This window comes from Oncorhynchus clarkii, chromosome 4, assembly GCF_045791955.1.
Source record: "Oncorhynchus clarkii lewisi isolate Uvic-CL-2024 chromosome 4, UVic_Ocla_1.0, whole genome shotgun sequence".
In the NCBI taxonomy this organism is placed as follows: Eukaryota; Metazoa; Chordata; class Actinopteri; order Salmoniformes; family Salmonidae; genus Oncorhynchus; species Oncorhynchus clarkii.
The window spans coordinates 60,163,844-60,188,231 of NC_092150.1; the positions used below are offsets into that span (position 1 = coordinate 60,163,844).

At 42.2% G+C, this 24,388-nt stretch overlaps 1 protein-coding gene across 1 annotated transcript; it reads left to right on the forward strand.

Annotated features, from left to right (window-relative positions):
- Positions 1 to 531: 531 nt before the first annotated feature.
- On the forward strand, positions 532 to 24,176 carry LOC139407025 (zinc finger protein 292b). The gene is made up of 8 exons (XM_071150316.1): positions 532 to 735; positions 14,006 to 14,160; positions 14,485 to 14,563; positions 14,835 to 14,970; positions 15,161 to 15,363; positions 15,944 to 16,080; positions 16,308 to 16,449; positions 16,607 to 24,176. The coding sequence occupies exons 1-8, from the start codon at positions 577 to 579 to the stop codon at positions 23,618 to 23,620; spliced, it is 8,025 nt and encodes a 2,674-aa protein (XP_071006417.1). The 5' UTR covers positions 532 to 576; the 3' UTR covers positions 23,621 to 24,176.
- Positions 24,177 to 24,388: the final 212 nt, after the last annotated feature.

A 24,388-nucleotide genomic window follows, 5' to 3' on the forward strand; every position in this document is an offset into this window, starting at 1 on the left:
ACTGCACTGTGTAGGGTGCCATCTTTTGGATGGGAAGTTAAACGGGTGTCCTGACTCGCTGTGGTTACTAAAGATCCCATGGCACTTATTGTAACAGTAAGGGTGTTAACCCTGGTGTCCTGGCTAAATTCCCAAACTGTCCCTCATATGGTCACCTAATCATCCCTCTCCCCTGTAACTATTCCCCAGGTCGTTGCTGTAAATGAGAATGTGTTTTCAGTCGATTTACCTGGTTAAATACAAATTGTGGGACCCGTGTGGAGCTTAGAAATCAAAGGGGTGATGAATACAATCACTAGTGATGTTTTGAACTGATAACCTAATCTACAAAACTTATGGTAAAGAAACAGTTCATCATTTTTTGGCCACTAGAAGAAGTTTTGTTGATTTATGATAGTTGAGGCACATACAAAAAACATAATGCATGTAGCCTGCTACTACCACTTCGTTTTCAACGTAGCAGTGGTAGGGTGCCCCGCCATGGACCACACTTGATTCTGCGTCAGTGCGTAAACGATTCTGGTCACATGTTGTTTGCGTACGCGGCAGTGGTACGCGACTGAGTTGGGTGTGAAGATGGCGGACGACGAGGCCGAACAAGGCAGCGCACATACACATAGCAGTGCAACGATTACGGCACTTCGAGAGAAATTACAAGAATTAGCAATCGCGCTGAAGAACAGTGCGGAATCTCCGACTCAGTCGTCTTCTCAGTATTGCCAAGACTTTTGCCAGGTTAGTTATTTATTTCGCTGTGCGTGCTGGTCATTCCAAAATAACCCCTCGAGCCTGTCAGACATTAGCATAGCTAACGATAGTTGCCAATAAGACTAACGTTAGCGAGTTGGTTTTCATATTTTGTGTCGACATAATTTCATTATCATATGCGCAATTAGGTGTATTATCCTTGCTTTGTCATGTCTAATTTACGCAGGGATTTATACAGCTGTTGGTAAAACAAAACTATAACAATGACTGTCCGTTTTTGTAGTTACCTAGCTAGCTAGTAATGTAACGTTAACTAGCTAGCGACATTAGCTAGCTTTTATTGTAATGGAATATGCCTTGCACACCGCAGTTTTTGTTGATATGTCTCAAATAAATGTGGCGACGGTGTCCCTGCATTGCCTCGGATTATCAAAAATGTAACTGTAGCTACCCAGCTTGGTAACGTTATAATTGTTCCTAAATGTGCGGTATGAAATCAATTTCTTCTTCGCGTTAGTTAGGCTATTCTGTTTCTCAAACTCCCCCAACCCCTCTCCTCATGACCAGTTTGCCTTACTGTGAGAATGTCAACATGTCAAAGGGATCCTTTCGATTTCGTGGAATACATTCTCACGTCAAGTCTGACGCTCTACTGAAGGTGCTTCAATGGTTTCCTGGCCCTTTCATGTAGTAATAATTTGGTGGGTGCTTAGATTTGTCATATTTCACAAATGTACAAGTGTGTATTTATACGCACTGCGTGAATTGGAACTGTGATTTGGGCATATCCCACTCTCCCTGAGACACACTAGGAGAGTGGGGTCACGGCCAGGGTTAGGCCAATATTGGACGAAAGGAAGCCTACTCCTTATTTCAAGGACCTTACATGTTCAGTTTAAAGGGCGAATTGGCTCTGGAAGCCAAAACAGCCAAATACCCCATCTAAACTTGAATATATTCTCCATTATGGTACGGTTCTATAAACATAAATCCCTCTACGTTCATATCGAATCAAAATAATTACTGGCCCAACGCTCTAACTGCTATGCTTACCTGCCGCCCTTTTTCTGTTGTGTAAGCATGAAGCTTGCTACGGTAATCATTTGCATAGTAACAGAAACCTGAACATAGGTCTTTACCACAGTATTTACAATGGTAAATCAGCTAAACCGTTGTTGAATCCGCTAAACCAATACTTACCTAAGATTTCTGTAATAGTATATCATTTGCTTAGTAACAGAAACATGAACAGTGGTCTATAAAGTATAAACTGTTTAATTTTGTAAAGAATATTGTTCAATCTAAAATAGCCTGGGTATTTATAAGACTGTAGGCTACATAAATTTCTTTCAAGTGCAGTGTGTTTGATAGGTAATCACTGGCAATATAATAATAATAATATGCCATTTAGTAGACACTTTCATCCGAAGCAACTTAGTCATAAGCGACCCCAGCGGGAGTCGAAACCACAACCCTTGGCATTGCAAGCGTTACCATTTTGGAATAAGATTAAAGGATAAAATGGAACCGATTTCAACCCAAGACCTTGGTCTTTCTAATAATGTTGAAAAGAGTCATAAGATGTGACACAGCTCCGGTCTCCCCAAATATGATGCTTTGCGCTCTAACTCACAACATTTTACGGAGAGGAGAAACCAAATTTAATTTAATTAAATAATTTAATTAACACTGCGTGAGCTTTCAGTCCACCTGGGTAGGCATCAAAAAGTATGCTTTTGGAATGTCCCGAATTCTGTGGTGATTGGCTCATGATTTGCTAGTGTCAAAGTCAAACCATTAGATTCTCCGGGAGAATTTCAACAAACGGCCTCCAACACACTCCCGACATGCTCCGAAGTTTCATTTACCTACGGTCGTGTCCAAAATTATTGGCACCCTTGATAAAGATCAGCGAAAAAGACTATAAAATAAATTGAAATTGTGAGCTATATTGTATTTCACATATATATATATATATATATATATATATATATATATATATATATATATATATATATATATATATATATATATATATATATACTGCTCAAAAAGATAAAGGGAACACTAAAATAACACAACGCCTGGGCATGCTCCTGATGAGGTGGCGGATGGTCTCCTGAGGGATCTCCTCCCAGACCTGGACTAAATCATCCGCCAAGGTTGCAAGTTCAAATCCCCGAGCTGACAAGGTACAAATCTGTCGTTTGTGGATGGAGCGAGACATGATGTCCCAGATGTGCTCAATGGGATTCAGGTCTGGGGAACGGGCGGGCCAGTCCATAGCATCCTCTTGCAGGAACTGCTGACACACTCCAGCCACATGAGGTCTAGCATTGTCTTGCATTAGGAGGAACCCAGTGCCAACCGCACCAGCATATGGTCTCACAAGGGGTCTGAGGATCTCATCTCGGTACCTAATGGCAGTCAGGCTACCTCTGGCCATGACTGACCCACCGCCAAACCGATCATGCTGGAGGATGTTGCAGGCATCAGAATGTTTTCCATGGCGTCTTCAGACTGTCACGTCTGTCACGTGCTCAGTGTGAACCTGCTTTCATCTGTGAAGAGCACAGGGCGCCAGTGGCGAATTTGCCAAACTTGGTGTTCTCTGGCAAATGCCAAACGTCCTGCACGGTGTTGGGCTGTAAGCACAACCCCCACCTGTGGACGTCGGGCCCTCACCCTCATGGAGTCTGTTTCTGACCGTTTGAGCAGACACATGCACATTTGTGGCCTGCTGGAGGTCATTTTGCAGGGCTCTGGAAGTGCTCCTCCTGCTCAATTTAATTTTAATTATTATTATTTTTTTTAATTTTACCTTTATTTTACTAGGCAAGTCAGTTAAGAACAAATTCTTATTTTCAATGTGGGTTAACTGCCTGTTCAGGGGCAGAACGACAGATTTGTACCTTGTCAGCTCGGGGATTTGAACTTGCAACCTTTCGGTTACTAGTCCAACGCTCTAACCACTAGGCTACCCTGCCGCCCCAAAGGTGGAGGTAGCGGTCCTACTGCTGGGTTGATGCCCTCCTACGGCCTCCTACACGTCTCCTGATGTACTGGCCTGTCTCCTGGTAGCGCCTCCATGCTCTGGACACTGCGCTGACAGACACAGCAAACCTTGCCACAGCTCGCATTGATGTTCCATCCTGGATGAGCTGCACTACCTGAGCCACTTGTGTGGGTTGTAGACTCCGTCTCATGCTACCACTAGAGTGAAAGCACCGCCAGCATTCAAAAGTGACCAAAACATCAGCCAGGAAGCATAGGAACTGAGAAGTGGTCTGTGGTCACCCCCTGCAGAACCACTCCTTTATTGGGGGTGTCTTGCTAATTGCCTATTTCCACCTGTTGTCTATTCCATTTGCACAACAGCATGTAAAATGTATTGTCAATCAGTGTTGCTTCCTAAGTGGACAGTTTGATTTCACAGAAGTGGGATTGACTTGGAGTTACATTGTGTTGTTTAAGTGTTCCCTTTATTTTTTTGAGCAGTGTATATTATTTTATACTAATACAATTGCGTAGAGAAAGATCTATTTATTTTTTCTTAAAGATGGGGGTCAAAATTATTGGCAGCCCTGTTTTCAATATCTCACCTTGTGAGGATAACGGCACTGAGCCTTTTTCTAAAAAAAATATATTAAATTGGAGAACACATTGGGATCTTAGACCATTCCTCCGTACATAGTTGGATCCTTGATATCCTTCGCCTGCGCTTATGGACTGCCCTCTTAAATTCAAACCATAGGTCCGGGGACTGAGATGGCAATTGCAAAATGTTAATTTTGTGGTTAATTAACCGTTTCTTTGTCGATTTTGATGTGTGCTTGGGAATATTGCCTTGCTGGAAGTTCCACTTGCGGCCTAGTTTCAGCCTCCTGGCAGAGGTAAATCAGTTTTTGGGGTAAAATATCCTGTTACCGGGTCAAGTTCATAATGCTGTTGACCTTAACAAGGACCCTAGGACCAGTGGGAGCAAAATAGCCCCATAACCTAAAAGATCCACCACCCTATTTTACAATAGATATGGGATTATTTTCTGCACAATACAATCCTTCTTTCGATGCATTGGCCCCAGGAAAAGTACCTATAACTTCCATCAGGGCCAACATCCCGAAGTATCCCTTTAACTCTTCTGCATTGGCTAATCTAAATTCACCTTAAAAGCACTGTAGCAGACCTTATTAGCATCCGGTTTCTTACTCTGTTGAAATGTGTTACTGAGTGTAGTTTTCTAGTCTTTGATGTTGCAGCCATTGTTGCAGTAGAATATCAAGCATGGATGATTATCTGTGGCTAGAGGCAATGACTGTCCTTGTGCTGTGTGGGAGGATGTAAGGACACAGAGAGAGAACAGATGAGCAACATGGTTCTTCAGCTCAACACTTAAATCATGTACATTTGAATTCAACGCCGTGTGTTTTACAAAATAACATCTCTTATTTTAAGTCTCTGTTGGAGATTCAAGATAATACAGCATTTTTCAAGCAGCCTACATTGTTTTTTGCATTTCCCTTTGCTGTCTGTGTTGGAGAAATGTTTGTTTTCCACCCTAGCACGCTCGGCTGCACTATGCACCACCACCTTGGTGAATGATCCTTGAAAGAGCATTCTCCCCAGGTGCCCAGCTGGGTTCTTAGATACAATGTGCCAGTGTTGTCTGGAGAGTGGAGACATTTGAGACGCGCCGCTGCCCCTGGTCTCAGCATGGAGAGTGATGAATATGGATGATCCCACTTTGCTGTTAAGGCGTCTGCGTGCTAGGTTCAGTTTACTCCTAGCAGAACTCGGCTAAGCCAAAGTGAATGTCTGTGCCTCGCATACTCCCTTAAAAGACCTTTGCTTGAAAAACAAGTCAAAGGCAGCAATAGTAACGTTTGTCCCTCTTGAGACACCATAGCCAGCATACACTTCCTCAAAATAGTCAGAATTAATCTAAAATTACTCAAGAAATCTGTAATTAATTTAGACGTTTTTGCAGAAGAGGTCTTAGTCATGCAATTTTTAAATCGAAATAAGATGGTTGTTGCAGTATTTCTCAAGTGAGAAAATGTGCATGAAAATGAGTAGTCTCTCGTTGAATTACAACAAACACTTAATTGAAGAATCCCTACTGATTCCCTATTACAGACGAAGGGGTGTAGACTTTGGCTACCGCACTTTGGCTCGCCCCAGGAAAAATTTGTGCACTAACAGCCAAAAAACTAAACCAACAGAAATGTCACAATGTCATAATATATGCACAAACTGTTTCGGATTTGAAGCATGCCTTTAAGCTGGCGGAACTGTCTGGCAGTGTGTGTGCTTTCTACCAGATGTCTGCTAGTGCCAGCCCAGGTCCCCCCCCTGCCTCTTTTCTCTAGGTCAAAATGGAGGGGTAAATAGGATTCTATCTATCTAGTTTACATTAGGCTTATTCCATCCATGAGCCTTTGCAACAAGGATGTAGGTCTATTACATTAAATAAAGATTATAGCCTAAGTAAGAACAATTGATCATTTGATTTATTTTCATTTGTTATTTTTCTTCAGAATTTGGTCTCACAGATGTGTGATGAGGCAAACAACCAGTTATAATGAATTTTGGCCAGTGCATTTGATTTTCTCTGTTTATAGGGACTGTGTATGGAGAGAGTTACACATTTTAATGTCACATGCACAACTATAGTGAAATGCCTTTCTTGATAGCTCAAAACCCAACAATGCAATAATCACAAAGGCAATGTAAAACTAGAAAGATAGAAACACGAGGAATAAGAAATATGAAATACACAATTTAAGTAAGCATACTATATACAGGAAATATTTAAAAAGTCAGTTCCAATACCTTATTTACATACTGGAGTGATGGAGGTAGAAGTGTATAGGTAGGTGTAAGGTGACTAGGCAACAGGATGTAAGATAAACAGAGTAGCAGCAGCTTTCATGTGAGTGGGTGTGCAGATGTGTAAAGTCATAAATGTATGTGCATATTTTGTACGTGTGTGTGTGTGTGTGTGAGAGAGTGTAGGGCCCTGTGATTGCACAGAGTGCAAATACTGACATAAAAGGTCAATAAAGATACAAGGTGAACTCAGTCCTTGTAGCTATTTTGTTAGCTACTTATCAGTTGTATTGCTTGGGGGTAGAAGCTGTCGAGCTGTCAAATAGTCTATGGATTGGGTGGTTGGGGTATTTGATGATTTTCCAGGCCTTCGTGTCACAACGCCTGATAGAGGTCTTGGGTGGCAGGGAGCTCGGCCTAAGTAATATACGGGGCTGTCCGCACAAACCTCTGTAGCGCCATGCGAACGAGGGCGGTGCTATTGCCATACCAAGCAGTGATGCAGCCAGTCAAAATGCTCTCAATGGTACAGCTGTAGCTTTTTCAACCTCCTGGGGGGGAAGAGGCACTGTCATGCCTTCATGACTGTGCGTGTGTGTTTGGACCATTTTAAGTCTTTAGTGATTTGGACACCGAGGAACTTGAATCTCGCTGTACCTGCTCCACTGCCGCACTGTCGGTGTGGATGGGGGCGTGCTCACCCCCCGTTTCCTGTAGTCCACAAATCGCTCCTTGGTCTTGCTGACATTGAGGGAGAGGTTGTTGTTCCGGCACCACACTGTAGGTCACTGATGACCTCCCTGTAGGCTGGCTGATCAGGAGAACAGCATGGTAAATCCTAGTCCAGTCACAGCTTAGTACACTGGGTAGCTCACAATTAAACTAAATACAGATGACCTCTGACCTCAGTTGTGTCTGGCAGCTGTGATACAGTTGAAGTCTGAAGTTTACATGCACCTTGGTCAAATACATTTAAACACAGTTTTTCACACATTTAATCCTAGTAAAAAATTCCCTGTCTTAGGTCAGTTAGGAACACCACTTTATTTTAAGATTGTGAAATGTCAGAATAATAGTAGAGGGAATTATTTATTTCAGCTTTAATTTCTCCCATCACATTCACAGTGAGTCAGAAGTTTACATACACTCAATTAGTATTTGGTAGCATTGCCTTTAAATTGTTTAACTTGGATCAAACCTTTCGGGTAGCCTTCCACAAGCTTCCCACAGTAAGTTGGGTGAATTTTGGCCCATTCTTCCTGACAGAGCTGGTGTAACCGAGTCAGGTTTGTAGACCTCCTTGCTCACACACACTTTGTTCTATAGGGTTGAGGTCAGGGCTTTGTGATGGCCACTCCAATACCTTGACTTTGTTGTCCTTAAAGCCATTTTGCCACAACTTTGGAAGTGTGCTTGGGGTCATTGTCCATTTGGAAGACCCATTTGCGACCAAGCTTTAACTTCCTGGCTGATGTCTTGAGATGTTCCTTCAATATATCCACATAATTTTACTCCCTCATGATGTCATCTATTTTGTGAAGTGCACCAGTCCCTCGTGCAGCAAAGCACACCCACAACATGATGCTGCCACCCCCGTACTTCACGGTTGGGATGGTGTTCTTTGGCTTGCAAGCCTCCCCCTTTTCCTCCAAACATAACAATGGTAATTATGGCCAAACAGTTCTATTTTTGTTTCACCAGACCAGAGGACATTTCTCTAAAATGTACGATCTTTGTCCCAATGTGCAGTTGCAAACCGTATCCTGGCTTTTTTTATGGCAGTTTTGGAGCAGTGGCTTCTTCCTTGCTGAGCGGCCTTTCAGGTTATGTCGATATAGGACTCGTTTTACTGTGGATATAGATACTTTTGTACCCGTTTCCTCCAGCATCTTCACAAGGTCCTTTGCTGCTGTTCTGGGATTGATTTGCACTTTTCGCACCAAATTACGTTCATCTCTAGGAGACAGAACGCGTCTCCTTTCTGAGCAGTATGATGGCTGTGTGGTCCCATGGTGTTTATACTTGCGTACTATTGTTTGTACAGATGAACGTGGTACCTTCGGGCATTTGGAAATTGCTCCCAAGGATGAACCAGGCGTGTGGAGGTCTACAAAAAAATGTCTGAGGTCTTGACTGATTTCTTTTGATTTTCCCATGATGTCAAGCAAAGAGGCACTGAGTTTGAAGGTAGGCCTTGAAATACATCCACAGGTACACCTTCAATTGACTCAAATGATGTCAACTAGCCTATCAGAAGCGTCTAAAGCCATGAGATCATTTTCTGGAATTTCCCAAGCTGTTTAAAGGCACAGTCAACTTAGTGTATGTAAACTTCTGACCCACTGGAATTGTGATACAGTGAATTATAAGTGAAATCTGTCTGTAAACAATGGTTGGAAAAATTACTTGTGTCATGCACAAAGTAGATGTCTTAACCGACTTGCCAAAACTATAGTTTGTTAACAAAAATGTGTGGAGTGGTTGAAAAACAAGTTTTAATAACCTAAGTGTATGTAAAGTTCTGACTTCAACTTTATGTCTCTCTCAGAACATTTGACGTTGATGGATTATATCCCTGTGCTGACACACTTCATATAGAACATTTTACCAGTGGTGGTGGGTTGATATGTGTATCAGTGACAGTCAGTGTGGTTTTTACAGATTATCTGTTCATGTGATGTGGAGCGTTGTTTTTATCAGCTAAATATTCTAGCAGTAAAGATTAGCACAGGCTGAAGGGTTGTTTTTGAAGGTCTTTTTATAGTTGTTTGTGATCCAGTAACTGCTGTGTTCCACTCGCGCCAACCAGAGCCCAGGTGAATTAAAAAGCAGCTGTCATTAACACCTGTGTAGAGAGAGCAGGAGACTGGATAGATTTTTAAGCAGCTACTGTGGGCTATAGTGTGTCTAAGTACACTGCATATTTGTAACCTTTTAGTTTTACAGGTGGCAGGATGTTGTTTTTTGAGTTGGAGGTCAGTTGAGTTGAGATCAGTCATTCTTCAGCAGTGGAGCCAACTTGCCATTGGGTGAGAACGTGTTAATGGAGCTGCTTGTGGCTCAGTTCACCTCCCTGGCTGCACTTCTCCTCTGCAGGTGACTGGCAGGCCTCAAATCATGTCTGCCTTGCACAAGCCTTCCTAATGAACCCCTCAATACCTTGATTGTATAACTAGTAAAGGTGCTTTTTGTAATTTGAGATATGAATCTCAATGCACATGGAGACTATACATTTTCTCCATGAAATTGTTGATCAGTACAGGCAGGAAGGGGTTCAATAAACTGTTTGTTGTGGTGGTAGAGTTACAGACCTGCTGATGTCTAGCAGCTATCCTCTCACCTTGTGTTACCTTTTACGTGTCATATAGGGGGGTCATGTTCTAGCATCTAGGTAGCCTTAGCTCTGGCCCTTTATTTCCTGAAAAACAAACGAGGGAGCTCTTACTGGAGTGAACTAGAGGTTGACCGATTAATCGGAATGGCCGATTAATTAGGGCCGATTTCAAGTTTTCATAACAATCGGAAATCGGTATTTTTGGACACCCAATTTGGCCGATTAAAAAAAAATATATTTGACACCTTTATTTAATCGTTATTTAACTAGGCAAGTCAGTTAAGAACACATTCTTATTATCAATGACAGCCTAGGACAGCCTAGGTGGGTTAACTGCCTTGTTCAGGGGCAGAATGACAGATTTTTACCTTGTCAGCTCGGGGATTCAATCTTGCAACCTTACAGTTAACTAGTCCAATGCTCTAACCACCTGCCTCATTGCACTCCACGAGGAGGCTGCCTGTTACGCGAATGCAGTAAGAAGCCAAGGTAAGTTGCTAGCTAGCATTAAACTTATCTTATACAAAACAATCAATCATAATCACTAGTTAACTACACATGGTTGATGATATTACTATCTAGCGTGTCCTGCGTTGCATTTAATCGATGCGGTGCGCATTCGCGAAAAGGGACTGTCGGTGCTCCAACTTGTACCTAAACATAAACATCAATGCCTTTCTTAAAATCAATACACAAGTATATATTTTTTAACCTGCATATTTAGTTAATATTGCCTGCTAACATGAATTTATTTTAACTAGGTAAATTGTGTTACTTCTCTTGCAACAGAGTCAGGGTATATGCAGCAGTTTGGGCCGCCTGGCTCGTTGCGAACTGTGTGAAGACTATTTCTTCCTAACAAAGACAGCCTACTTCGCCAAACGGGGGATGATTTAACAAAAGCGCATTTGCGAAAAAAGCACAATCGTTGCACAACTGTACCTAACCATAAACACCAATGCCTTTATTAAAATCAACACACAGAAGTATATATTTTTAAACATGCATATTTAGCTATTAGAAATCCAGGTTAGCGGGCAATATTAACCAGGTGAAATTGTGTCACTTCTCTTGCGTTCATTGCATGCAGAGTCAGGGTATATGCAACAGTTTGGGCTGCCTGGCTCATTGAGAACTAATTTGCCAGAATTTTACGTAATTATGACTTAACATTGAAGGTTGTACAATGTAACAGCAATATTTAGAATTGGGGATGCCACCCGTTAGATAAATGACCAAAGGCTCGTATTTCTGTGTGTTATTATGTTATAATTAAGTCTATGATTTGATATTTGATAGAGCAGTCTGACGGAGCGGTGGTTGGCAGCAGCAGGCTCGTAAGCATTCATTCAAACAGCACTTTCGTGTGTTTTGCCAGCAGCTCTTCGCTGTGCTTCAAGCGTTGAGCTGTTTATGACTTCAAGCCTATCAACTCCCGAGATAAGGCTGGTGTAACCGATGTGAAAGGGCTAGCTAGTTAGCGGGGTGCGCGCAAATAGCGTTTCAACCGCTCTGAGACTTGGAGTAGCTTTTGTGGAGCGATGGGTGAGAATGCTACGATGGTGGCTGTTGTCGATGTGTTCCTGGTTCGAGCCCAGGTAGGGGCGAGGAGAGGGACGGAAGCTATACTGTTACACTGGCAGTGCCTATAAGAACATCCAATAGTCAAAGGTTAAAGAAATACAAATGGTATAGAGAGAACTAGTCCTATAAATACTATATTAACTAAAACCTAAAACCTCTTACCTTGGAATATTGAAGTCTCATGTTAAAAGGAACCACCAGCTTTTATGTGTTCTGAGCAAGGAACCTATACGTTGGCTTTTTTACATGGCACATATTGCACTTTTACTTTCTTCTCCAACACTTTGTTTTTGCGTTATTTACACCAAATTGAACATGTTTCATTATTTACTTGAGGCTAAATGGATTTTTATTGATCTATTATATTAAGTTAAAATAAGTGTTCATTCAGTATAGTTGTAATTGTCATTATTACAAATACTTTTTTTTTTATATCGTCCGATTTAATCCGTATCAACTTTTTTTCACTTTTAGTACGAAACCATTCCGTATTTTGTCAAACGGGTGGGAACCCTAAGTCTAAATATGCCTGTGACATTGCACAACCTTCAATGTTATGTCATAATTACGTAAAATTCTGGCAAATTAATTACGGTCTTTGTTAGGAAGAAACACAGTTCGCAACGAGCCAGGTGGCCCAAACGGTTGCAAATAGCCTGACTCTGCTTGCACTGAACGCAAGAGAAGTGACACAATTTCCCTTGCCTGTTAAATGCATGTTTAACTAAATATACAGGTTTAAAAAATATATACTTGTGTATTGATTTTAAGAGAGGCATTGATGTTTACGGTTAGGTACATTTGTGCAACGAATGTGCTTTTTTCGCAAATGCGCTTTTGTTAAATCATCACACGTTTGGCAAAGTTGAAGTAGGCTGTGATTCGATGATAAATTAACAGGCACCGCATTGATTATATGCAGCGCAGGACAAGCTAGTTAACTACACATGGTTGATGATATTACTAGGTTAACTAGTGATTATGTGAAGATTTGATTGACTTTTATAAGATAAGTTTAATGCTAGCTTGCAACTTACCTTGGCTCATTTCAGCCACAAGGTCCTTTTGACGCTGCACTTGCGTAACAGGTGGTCAGCCTGCCACGCAGTTTCCTCGTGGATTGCAATGTAATCGGCCATAATCGGCATCCAAAAAGGCCGATTACCGAATCTTATGAACTTGAAATCGGCCCTAATTAATCGGCCATGACGATTAATCGGTCAACCTCTATTGTCAGTATGACCATCAGGTTCTTGATCACCTCCCTGACCAAGGCCCTTCTCCCGCGATTGCCCAGTTTGCCCGGGCGGCCAGCTCTAGGAAGAGTCTTGGTGGTTCCCAGCTTTCATTTAAAATTGAGGCCGCTGTGTCCTTAGGGACCTTCAATGCTGCAGAAATGTTTCCTGTCTCAGCTCTTCCTTCTTCCCAGCAATTCCTTCTACCTCATGTCTTGGTTTTTGCTTTGACATGCACTGTCAACTGGGACCTTATATAGACCAGTGCGTGCCTTTCCTAATCCTGTCCAATCAGTTGCATTCACCACAGGTGGACTCCAATCAATTGTAGAAACGACTCAAGGATGATCAATGGAAACAGCATGCACCCGAGCTCAATTTCGAGCCTCATAGCAAAGGGTCTAAATACTAATGTAAATAAGTTATTTCTGTTTTTTTATTTGTAATTTGCAATCATTTCTCAACCTGTTGTCACATGTCATTATAGGGTATTGTGTGTAGATTGAGGACCATTTTTTTTTTTTTTCATCCACTTTAGAATTAAGGTTGTAATGTAACAAAATGTGGAAAGATGGAATGTGTCTGATTACTTTCTGAATGCACTGTATATTACTACTTTCCATGATGTGGACAGTATGTGTTACTACATTACACAAACTGACGGTTTGACCACATCGAATTGGGGGGAATTTACCATCCTTTTTACCGCAGATTGGTAATTTTAGTATAAAAGTTTATAGTCAACACGATGACGCGATCAATTGCTTAAAACCAATCAATATCTTTGGTTTTGTACTGTTCCTTTCTCTTTCTGTTTTGAAAAACACTGTTATCAAAATACACCATTCCAAAATGTAGCTGACTGTTTTGCAGGTTGTCCTCTGACCAGTGATTTAAAAATATCTCCAGTTCACGTGGTGTTTTAGTTGTGGTAATTTCAATAGCACATATCTTCTGTGTGTGGTCAGTGTTACAGGCTGTCACTTCCATTCTATGCATTGGAAAGTGGCTAGACACCTTTTCTGTTCCATGGGCAAAACAGTGTTTCAAGTTGTGCTAGACCACATCCACCCCGCCATTATGTGCTTGGTAGCTTAGCGCCGTCTTTTATTTTCGTGGTACATTACAACTGCTTGTAATTTCACATAAGCTACAACAAACTTTTTTTATAGGTTAATCGTAGCAAATGGTCCCCGTCCTGTTGCAAATGGCTTTCGTCAGTAGAGTGGGATGCGCTATATTACATCTAATGATATCATTCAGGAAAACTGACTGTGTGGGTGTAACCTTTCCCCACCTCTCTCACTGTCTCTAGACTCTGGTGGAGTATGCTGGTCGATGGAGGATGGAGGAGGACCCACTGCCCTTGGTGGAGGTGTACACAGTGGCTCTGCTGAGCTATGCCCAGGCTTCCCCCTGCCTCTCCTCCCAATGTGAAAATGTTCCCCTCGTACTTGAAAGGCTCTCACTGTAAGTACACCCGTCTTATTGGAGGGGTTTAATGTGCTTGTTGTTCTCTGTGTGCTTGCGAGATTATTACCCGTGTCATTTGTTTAGACAAACCTCATTATACACCCTACATGTAGAATAAAAACATTGGTTAAAGTAGCTAATACCTCCTCCCAGTTGTTATTTTTATGTGCTTTTTTTTACCATTCTTGATTATTACAAGTCAGACCTGGCTTTATTCTTCAGATGATCATGTTTAAATCCCTGCTCAAGATTTCAAAGGGTTTAGTCATCATGAATTTAGCTGTTTGGGTTGCCTCATTTAGTTTCCTATTGATTGTACAGGAGCTGTGTGGAGCTGCTGCTCTCCCTGCCAGAACACTTCCCAGGTGCCTTGTGGGAAGAGTTCCAATCATCTGTTCAGGTAAAGTGCAAAATTGTCATACAGAGGGTAAAATGTTTCTCTTTTTATATTCAGTAAGATATCTTGTCAGCTACCCTTGTTTTACTGTAGAATTACTGTATTTCTGAATTAGTTACTTTATCTGTTCAGGACGTCATTATAATTTTGTCTAAGATATCTACTCCATAATATATTATGTGTGTTGCTTGGCTGCACCATTTTTAAATGCATAATTGCTTCTAAAAGAACTTACTGTGATGAGAAAAGTGTCAGAGTGAGTCCTGTGTTGCAGTCAGCCCAATCCCAGCTGCAGGAGAATGGCATCACACAGCTGTCCCTCCTGTCTACCGTGGCCCAGGAGACTGGTGTATGGACCAACGGCACCCTGCACAGTCTCCTCTCTAACGAGTCGCCACAAACAGAGAAAGGTGAGCGTTCTTTTAATATGCTGCATCTAAAATTGCACCCGTTTCCATATATACTTCTCGGAACCATGTAGAAAGTAGTATGCCGTTTGGGACGCCCCCTGCATTGTTATTCAAGTCTTGAACCAGTATTTTATACAACAATGATATTTGTGTTATTTTTTAACCTGAATATCCCCATCATTCCCTTTAGTTCATACGTTCCTTGAACTGGAGGGACCCATTCTGTTGGAGCTAAGAGTAAAGCACCTTATCAAGGAGAACTACATGGAGAGGGCTGTACTGCTGGCAAAGGCATGTGCAGAGTATCCTGAGTTTGAAGGAAAAGGGCACTTTAAGCAGATGTACCTTGTCTGCTTGTGTGCCGTCTCAGCACAGGAACCACTAATGGAGGAGGTAAGTTACTTGGGGCAGTCTGTAAAAAAAACAATGTTTTTCAGTGTTTAATTGTCAGGCCTGTGGTTTCATTGCATCATTCAGAATTGCTCGGTCTTCTCTATTGATTTAAATTGGACGAAATTGAGGATATCATCCACAAGAGGGCATGGAAATATTGAAATGTTCATGGCAGCTTAAAGCTGGAATCCGTAGCGGTGAAACTGCCACGTCTGTTTGCAAAATTACAAGAGCTAAGCCATTTTATTGTTCTCGGACTTCATTACACACACGATACAACTAGAGTATGTACTATTACACACACAATACAACTAGAGTATGTACTATTACACACACGATACAACTAGAGTATGTACTATGATTGTCTTTTTTAAAATTTTTTTTACCAGGATGCCCTGTTAAATGTTTTTTTAAATAATAATTACAAATGTGCCTGGGGCGACCAGTGGCGCTGTTTTACCTTATGCGGAGCTTAGCTTTAAGGAAGCTATTAAATACCACAGACATCTAGTGGACAGTGAAATATGTTTTGAATGCAATTACTCTTGCTTAAAATGTTTTTTTTTTTTTTTTTACACAGCTCTCCGACGTGGATTGCCGCGATGCACTAGAAATGATCTGTAACCTGGAGTCAGAAGGGGATGAGAGGGGAGCCTTCAGCCTATGCTCAGCCTTTCTGACACGACAGCTTCTCCAAGGAGACACTTACTGTGCCTGGTAACACTGCAACATTTCATACATCAAAGCCCGCCTTATTGAAGCCCTCCTATCTCTGTTTGACATATGCAATGTATGAATAGTGTTATTAATCCTTCCTTAACTTAAAATTGCTTTAAAAAAAAATATATGTTTAAAGCATTGTCTGTACTTTACTGTAATATAGTCTTTCTTCAGATAAATCGGGGATTATAGAATTATATCATGATTATTTATTTCCTCTCAAGGGAACTGACACTGTTTTGGAGCAAACTGCTGAAGCGGTTAGAGTCATCTGAAGAGACTTTCCTGGACAGATGTCGTCAGATGTCTTTGCTGTCCAAAACAGTCTTCCACATCCTCTTCCTCATCAAAGTCATTCAATCAGAAGTAAGCTTAATTCCAGATACATAAATGGTTTTGTTCAGTGTTGTGCATGCAGATACAAAAAAACATGAACATTGTATACTCAGCACCTTCTTGCTATGTACTCTTTTGTTGAATTCCTGTGCGACTCAAAGAATATCCCTTTTTGTTTATTTTACAGGTGGACAAGGTTGGACTGCCAGTGTGCGTTGACATGTGCATACGGGCTCTACAGTTGGAATCAAGTGACGTAAACACCAAGGCCACCATTTGCAAAACCATCTCCTGTTTGCTGCCCACTGATCTGGAGGTAAAGCGGGCCTGCCAGCTGACAGAGTTCCTCCTGGAACCCACAGTGGACTCCTACTACGCCGTGGAGACTCTCTACAACGAACCAGACCAGAAGCTGGAGGAAGAGAATCTTCCCGTGCCCAACTCGCTCCGCTGTGAGCTTCTGCTGGTGTTCAAGACCCAGTGGGCTTTTGACCCCGAGTTCTGGGACTGGAAGACACTGAAGCGTCACTGCCTGACCCTTATGGGCAAGGAGGCCTCCATTGTGTCCTCCATTGACCTGCTGAATGACAATGAGAGCCCAGAGGCCACCGAGGAGGAGGACACAGCTCAGGGTGAGGAAGGATTCAGAGACGTCACAGACTGCTTTATTGACACCACACATGAACTGAATGAAATAGCCGATAAAAGACAGAAAAACCGAGAGACAAAGAAACTGAGAGAGAAAGGGTTCATCTCGGCCAGGTTTAGAAACTGGCAGGCATATATGCAGTACTGTGTTCTGTGTGACAAGGAGTTTCTGGGTCACAGGATTGTACGTCATGCTCAGACTCACTACAAAAATGGACTTTATAGCTGCCCGATATGCGCTGAGACCTTCACCTCAAAAGACACATTGGAACCACACGTGGCATCACACGTAAAGCTATCATGCAAGGAAAGACTAGCTGCAATTAAAACAAATAAAAAATTAGCTAATCCCAAAACGGCTGCTCCTGTTATAGCGGCTCTGAAAGCTAAGACTGAAAATCAACTTTGGACAAAAGATGCAAATGGCGAATCTCAAGAACACAATGGGCAGTCGCTTCAGACAGAAATGGTTCAGACCAAAGTCTCTGGACTTAAGACCGAAAGCAGCACTGAGGAAAACACATGCCCTATTGCAAACTGCAAAAAGGGATTCAAGTATTTCCGAAATCTTCTTGTCCATGTGAAAGCACATGGAGAAAACGATGAAGCCAAGCGCTTCCTTGAAATGCAGAGCAAAAAGGTGATTTGTCAATATTGTCGTCGCCAGTTTGTTAATGTCACCCACCTTAACGATCATTTGCAAGTGCACTGTGGCGTCAGACCTTACATTTGCATACAGTTGAACTGCAAGGCCTGCTTCCTATCCAACACAGAGCTGCTTGTACACAGGGAAGAACATGTCGTATTTAAAGCCAGATGCATGTTTCCTAGATGTGGGAAGATTTTCAATGAAGCCTATAAGCTTTATGATCATGAGTCACAGCATTACAAAACGTTCACCTGCAAAGTCCCTAACTGTGGGAAAGTGTTCCATTCTCAGTCACAGTTGGATCTTCACCAGGAGGAACATGTCACAAAAGAGGAGGAGGACCCAGCTACAGACTCCGACCTTTCTCATTCTCTGGACCAGAGGATGCTTTCTGATCAGGCTTCCTTCTCAGAGGATGTTGATGAGGCTTCTCATCCACCAGCATCTGTCGCGGTGAAGCACTCTATCGACCACCTGCTGAACGCTTCTCAAGGTCCTGTTCAGAATGATCGACGATACGTGAACAACAGTGAGCCACAAGAAAAAGAACTTTACCCATGTTCAGAAAGCTCTGTGATTCGGTCGACCAGAAATGCACAAATGCACGACCCAAATCAACTGCAACGTAGACCCCAAGACCCCTCAGTGACTGCTGCATATGACTATATGAGACCCAAATCACAGCTACATAATCCATTAGCTTCATACCAAGATACTGGGGATTTGCACCATGCCTTACAGCCAAATGTGTTACAAGGTCAGGACCAGGGTTTGCTGAAAGGGGGATATGGATCCAGGAACTACAATTCGGACTACAGAGTACCAGTGCAAGTACAACAACAACAGCATCCACACATGTCTGTTACCATGTCAGCAGCAAGCCAGACCCCCAATTACCTGTCAACTCCAATGCCTCAAACTCTCCCATATGCATCTCATACACTTCTTCCACTAGTCACTCATTTGCCAGCCACTGGTTGCAGAACAGAGAATTCAATAACACAGTGCCCGTTACCAAGCGCTCCTGCCCCACAGCAGAGCCCATTACCAAGCACTCCCGCCCCACAGCAACACCCATTACCAACGGCTCTTGCCCCACCCCAAGGACAGAAAGAAAGACACCACTGTGCTTTGGATACATGCGATCGCAACTACAGCTCCTACAAAAGTGTTACCAAGCACATGAAAGCAGTTCACCCAGAGTTTTATACTGAATGGAAACTTGCTAAAAAGAAAATCAGGGAACAAGAAAAAGTTGAAAAGGCCAGGAAAGCTATCCCATCGAGTGTGCCTCTGATTGGGAGCCATAACTATGTTGCTCCACTACAACATCAACAGACTAATGTTGTCCCAGTTCATAGGCAGAATGTCATTCAGCCACCCCAGTACCCAAACTCACACCACTCCTATGCTTCCCATTCAGCTGCTGTCCAAAGCCAGGCTTTTCCCAATCAAATGGACAACATCTTAGATCCAATTGTACTCTCCCAGCTAGGAAACAACCCCAATCAATATGCACCACCTAGTATGCCATGGCTACAAACACCAGGAAACAACCAAATCCAGAATTGTTATGCCTCCCAAGTATACCCTTCAAACATTCAAGGGATGCCACAAATGGATGCTGTCGGTGGAGGAATGGATGTTTATGTTATTCCGTCCCGTCATATGATGGGATCTAATATGGAAAGACCAGCAGAGTCACTCCAACCATCACCTATGGATAATGGTCTCCAGCCTGTTTTCCCCTCTTACATGGACATTCTGAAAGACTCAAGTCTTTCAAATCAACTGGAAAATGCTGCACCTTCCTACAAACCACCCTCTCAAAATAATCCAGGTTCTAAAAGTAGAGGATTGCAGAAAACCAACATGGAATCCCACTTTGCCCCTGCAGGAAGCTTGCTAGCAAAAAGCAACAGTGAATCTCAAAATGGCACGATAAACTCTGGAGATGCAAAGAATCAGATGGGCAAAAAAGTCAAGCGTAACAAAAGAACAAAGTGGCCTGCCATTATTAAAGATGGAAAATTCATTTGCTCTAGGTGTGGTAGAGGATTTACAAATCCCAAATCACTTGGAGGCCATTTATCCAAGCGTGCACACTGCAAAGCTTTTGATGAGACTGAACTCCTGACAGCAGACTTGCCTTCATCATTTCTTGATCTTCTGAATTCAGAGCAACTTCTCAATACTCAGCCCCCGCCATCTTCACTGTATAACCCTACTGCACCATTTGCAAATGATGGCGAACAACCTGATGACATTCTTAAACAAATTATGGATACTACAAATATTTCCAATGTGTTTGAGCCCTTAGCAATTCCCCAGCCAACATTCCAAAATGCATGCGACCCCTACGGACCTGTCGGGCGCTTGCCAGAAAGTACAGTTATACAGCACACAGGAAATATCCAAGTGAAGAATGAAAATGAGTCTTATAGAGATGGTTATCTTCCACAGTCATGTGACCCTGGGTTTGGAAGCAGTGCATTCTCTGATCCACTTCTCTTTCAGATGCTTGCAGAAAACAACCCTACGGTTTCACTTCACAGACTTCCCACTGACCATATTGATCATTTACTCAGATCAGAAACACTAACAAAGATGAAAGAAGTAAAGGGAACTTCTGATTCTGTCTCCAGTTCAGGAGGGCTGTCTAATGATGGACTTCTGGCTGCAATGGCCAGTTTGGCACAAAATCTTATGACAAACCCTATGTTGCAGATCACTTCACCAGACCCTCCGCCTCAACAAAGTCCAGCAGCAACAAGTAGTGAACTGGCAGAGAGACAGAGGAAGAGTACAGAACAGAATGTCAAGAAAAGATTGCGTGAACAGATTTTAGCTGGAGACTTCCAAAGAAGAAGCAGTTTATCTCAGGCAAGCAGCACTGACACAAATGCCAGTTTGAGTCCGGTGTCATCCAATCCAGCAACCAATGTTGTACCACATTTTGGAGCTCATCAAAGTCCTCAGCCTTCCACGACGATTGATCACGGAATCCCCTCTGTGTCCTCTGACCAAATGAACGGAGCCGCATCCATGCAGAGTTTCACTAATTTCAGAGAGGCTTCCTCTCAACACCATGAGGCAACTGCACCTACCAGTATTGTTGCAAATGATGTTGATCTTGGTCCCAATCTAACACCTGTAAACCAACAGCACTGGATGGTGGACATTCAGACTGCATTAGAGAGGCTAGACTTAGACAAACAGGTCTGTGATATTGCTCCAACGTATTCCTCCATAAAAGCTAACGGCACTGATATTTGCAATGATACTGAGTCATTCAGGCCTAATGTCTTAATAGAGAAGGACACACAGATTCCTGACGGCAGTATGAAGCCGTTTGCCTGTGAGAGTGACAACTGCACTTACAGGACCATGACAAAATGTGCCATTTTAAAACACCTCACCAAGACTCATAATTACACCAATGAGATGATCAATTCGATTAAGAAAGACCATGGGAAATTTGCTCCATTCTCTTGTCAAATGTGTGATAAGACTTTTACCCGAAATTCAAACCTTAGGGCACACTGTCAGACAGCTCACAGATTAACACAGCAGGAGATTGCTCAACTAAAAATGAAGTGCCAGTCAAGCAACACGGTTGGATTTGTTAATAAAGAAGATAAACCAAGTGTGCATTCAGAGCCTCCTTTGTCTGGTCAGATGGTCACAGCTCCCCACTCAATAACAGAGAATATTACACGTCAATATTCACTCCCGGATGTTAACCAAAATCAAGATGTGACTGGAAACAACTTGTTCGCTTCAGGAGAAAGGACAAAGCAAGAATACCACTCACAGCCTTTAGAACAGCGGACTTCTCAAGGCATGGCTAACTCGAGATTTAATGATATCAGTCTCTCCATGGGAATGCAGCCAATGCAAAGGATACCCATGCATGATCAGACATTGACTCCATTGATGCCAACGTCTGAATATCAAATGAATGCACACTGCTCAACAATACCCCAAGTCCCCTTAATGACTGCTCCTGATACAGATCAATGGTCAAACGGACAAAACATACCAGTTCCTTCTATGCCTAGTCATTACAGTCAACAGTCTGGAGGCTATCTGACAGACAGAGCTGCTTCAATGACACCGGCTTCGTCAGATCCCCTTCAGGTTTGTGGTCCCTCGCTTGAAACGTCACCCAAAGTCAAGCAGCAGAGAGGACCAAAGCCTAAAGTTGAAATTCCCAAGAAGATGAAAGAGAAGAAGTCTGAGGCAAATAATGCTTTCAGTCCATACAGGCCATATCGCTGTGTTCATCAAGGATGTGCAGCGGCCTTCACCATTCAGCATAATTTAATCCTCCATTACAGGGCTGTCCATCAGTCTGCTCTGTCCACATGTGAAATGAAAAATGATCAAAATGATGAACCGGCTGAGAAAAAAGACATCAAGCAGGAGAGAGTTATGGATGAGGAACCAGAGGGGGAAGTCACCCAGGTAACGGAATTCCGATGTCAAGTGAGCGACTGCTCGAGAGTATTCCAAGATGTCCCCAACCTGTTACAGCATTACCTCCAGCTTCACAAGTTCAGCCTGGATAAAGCAGGATCTCTAATGTCCAACATCAACCTAGGCAGATTCAGTTGTGATCAGCAAGGGTGCACAACGTCCTTCACTGCTTTCTGGAAGTATATAGGACATATTGAAAAAGAACACGACAAGGCAAAACTATCCAAAATGGAATCTGTGGATGGGATGTTCCAGTGTGATGTTGATGGCTGTGCCCACGCTTATGCTACAAAGTCAAACCTGCTGAGGCACACCATGAAAAAGCACCATGACCTTTACAAACTCCAACTGATGAACCAACGGAAAAGTGAAGATCTTGGGAAACCCAGCTCCAAGAATTCCCATTACCAACTGACTAAATCAAGTGATGGGAAAGAAAACATAGAGAGCAACAAAAAGATTACAGAGAAGGGAGGTGACAAAAAGAAAACTGACAAGACGGAAAAAAATCATTGGACTAAATATGGAAAACCTTCCTTGAAAACTAAGGATGAAGCATCTGCGATGTGCATAAAGAAGTCCACCTTGCAATACCCTTGCATGATAAAGGGCTGTGATTCAGTGATGAAGTCTGAACGGAGCATCATGAAGCACTACATGGGGCACGGACTGTCCGAGCGATACTTAGAAGAGCAGAGAAGCCACTTCATATTCTGCAAGAAATACCCCCGACGTAGGAACCCTCGGTCTGGCAGGAGCGATGACTCCAAGTCTGAGACGACATCCGAGATATCCGACAGTGAGGACACAGCAGACACGGGCCAAGAAGGAAGTGAGTATGATGAGTATTCAAAACCCGCCTTACGGAGAAGGGGGCAGGGCGGACTGTCTGACACCAAACCCTCATATGATGAAACTTCAGAAACCGTATCTGATAGCTCTGTGGTGGTGAAACGCAAGAGAGGGCGACCACGGAAAATTAATTTAGAAAAAATTGTCAAACGCAAGAGAGTGTCCAGACTGACTAGGAGTAATGCAGTTTGCTGTGGAGAAAATGGATCTGACTACGACTCCTCTAGCACTGTCCTTACCCAGGATGAAATGAACGATCAAAGTGAAACATTGACCTCCTTTAAGCCCATGGGGTTCGAGATGTCTTTCTTAAAGTTCTTAGAGCAGTCAAACCCACCTAACAATTCTGTAAAGAAGAGGATTCAACTAGGAAACGCTACAGTGTTGTGCAAAAGGTCAGATGCATATTTGCATTACCCAAAAGGCTTTGATACCCTTGAGTTCAGGAACCCTCAGAAGCTGACATCTCTTAACAATGTGAAAATTGTAGTAGACAAAGCCTTTTCAGACGTTGCTGATAATCTGCTAAAGCAGCTCCAGGAAATGCGACCCACAGTGATATTAGAAAAATAGATTTTGCTTGTCGAAACACGGTAACTCAGGATTAGAACGGTTTTCAACCTGCAGCTGAATGGTGCCCAAAAACAATAATACTTTGAATTTTCATTTTTCACTGCAAAATATAAATCCATTTTTTTTAGTGGACTATGTGAAAGTTGTTTTAAAAATATACAATAATACAAGTTATTTACTGTAACCTTGAGTCTGTAAAAATCCTTCTCTTATACAGTGTATATTGAGCTCATTTTATATGATGTTATGGGTAGGATAAATTAAGCATGCTTGTATTTATGAAGCTTCCCAGCACATTATATGGCCTTTGCAAACAACATGTTAAATGGAAGGGGAAAAACATAAAGGATGTTAAGTATCCCCATGGGACATTTAATGAAATGGTCTTTCAAAAAAAATGGAATGTGATTTTGTGTATAGTTTGTGAATGTTGTTTCAACATGCCTTGTATATTTTAATTTGTATGTAGACTATGTTTTGTGTACATATTGTTTTTTTTTTAATCAATTACTGCCACCAGCAGTCTTAACTTAATTGAGATAAACGTTTTATTATAGCTTGGATTTCTCACTGGTGTTTATTTTTATCAAGTGGTCATATGTCATTTTGTTTTAATTATAGGGGATTAGAAAACATATTCCCCCACAGGAAAAATAGTTTTCAGGGAAATTGGTAGAATGATCTATTAAAAAATAACTTTATACTATATTATGGCCCAGACACACGTAAAACCACACAAGTACAAGAGATGCATTGCACAAGGAAGAA

Coding starts and splice junctions, on each gene's coding strand:
- LOC139407025 (XM_071150316.1), top strand. CDS start 577: ATGGCGGACGACGAGGCCGAACAAGGCAGCGCACATACACATAGCAGT. Junction 14,971..15,160: donor GTCGCCACAAACAGAGAAAG/GTGAGCGTTCTT, acceptor CATTCCCTTTAG/TTCATACGTTCCTTGAACTG. Junction 16,450..16,606: donor TCAAAGTCATTCAATCAGAA/GTAAGCTTAATT, acceptor TTTATTTTACAG/GTGGACAAGGTTGGACTGCC.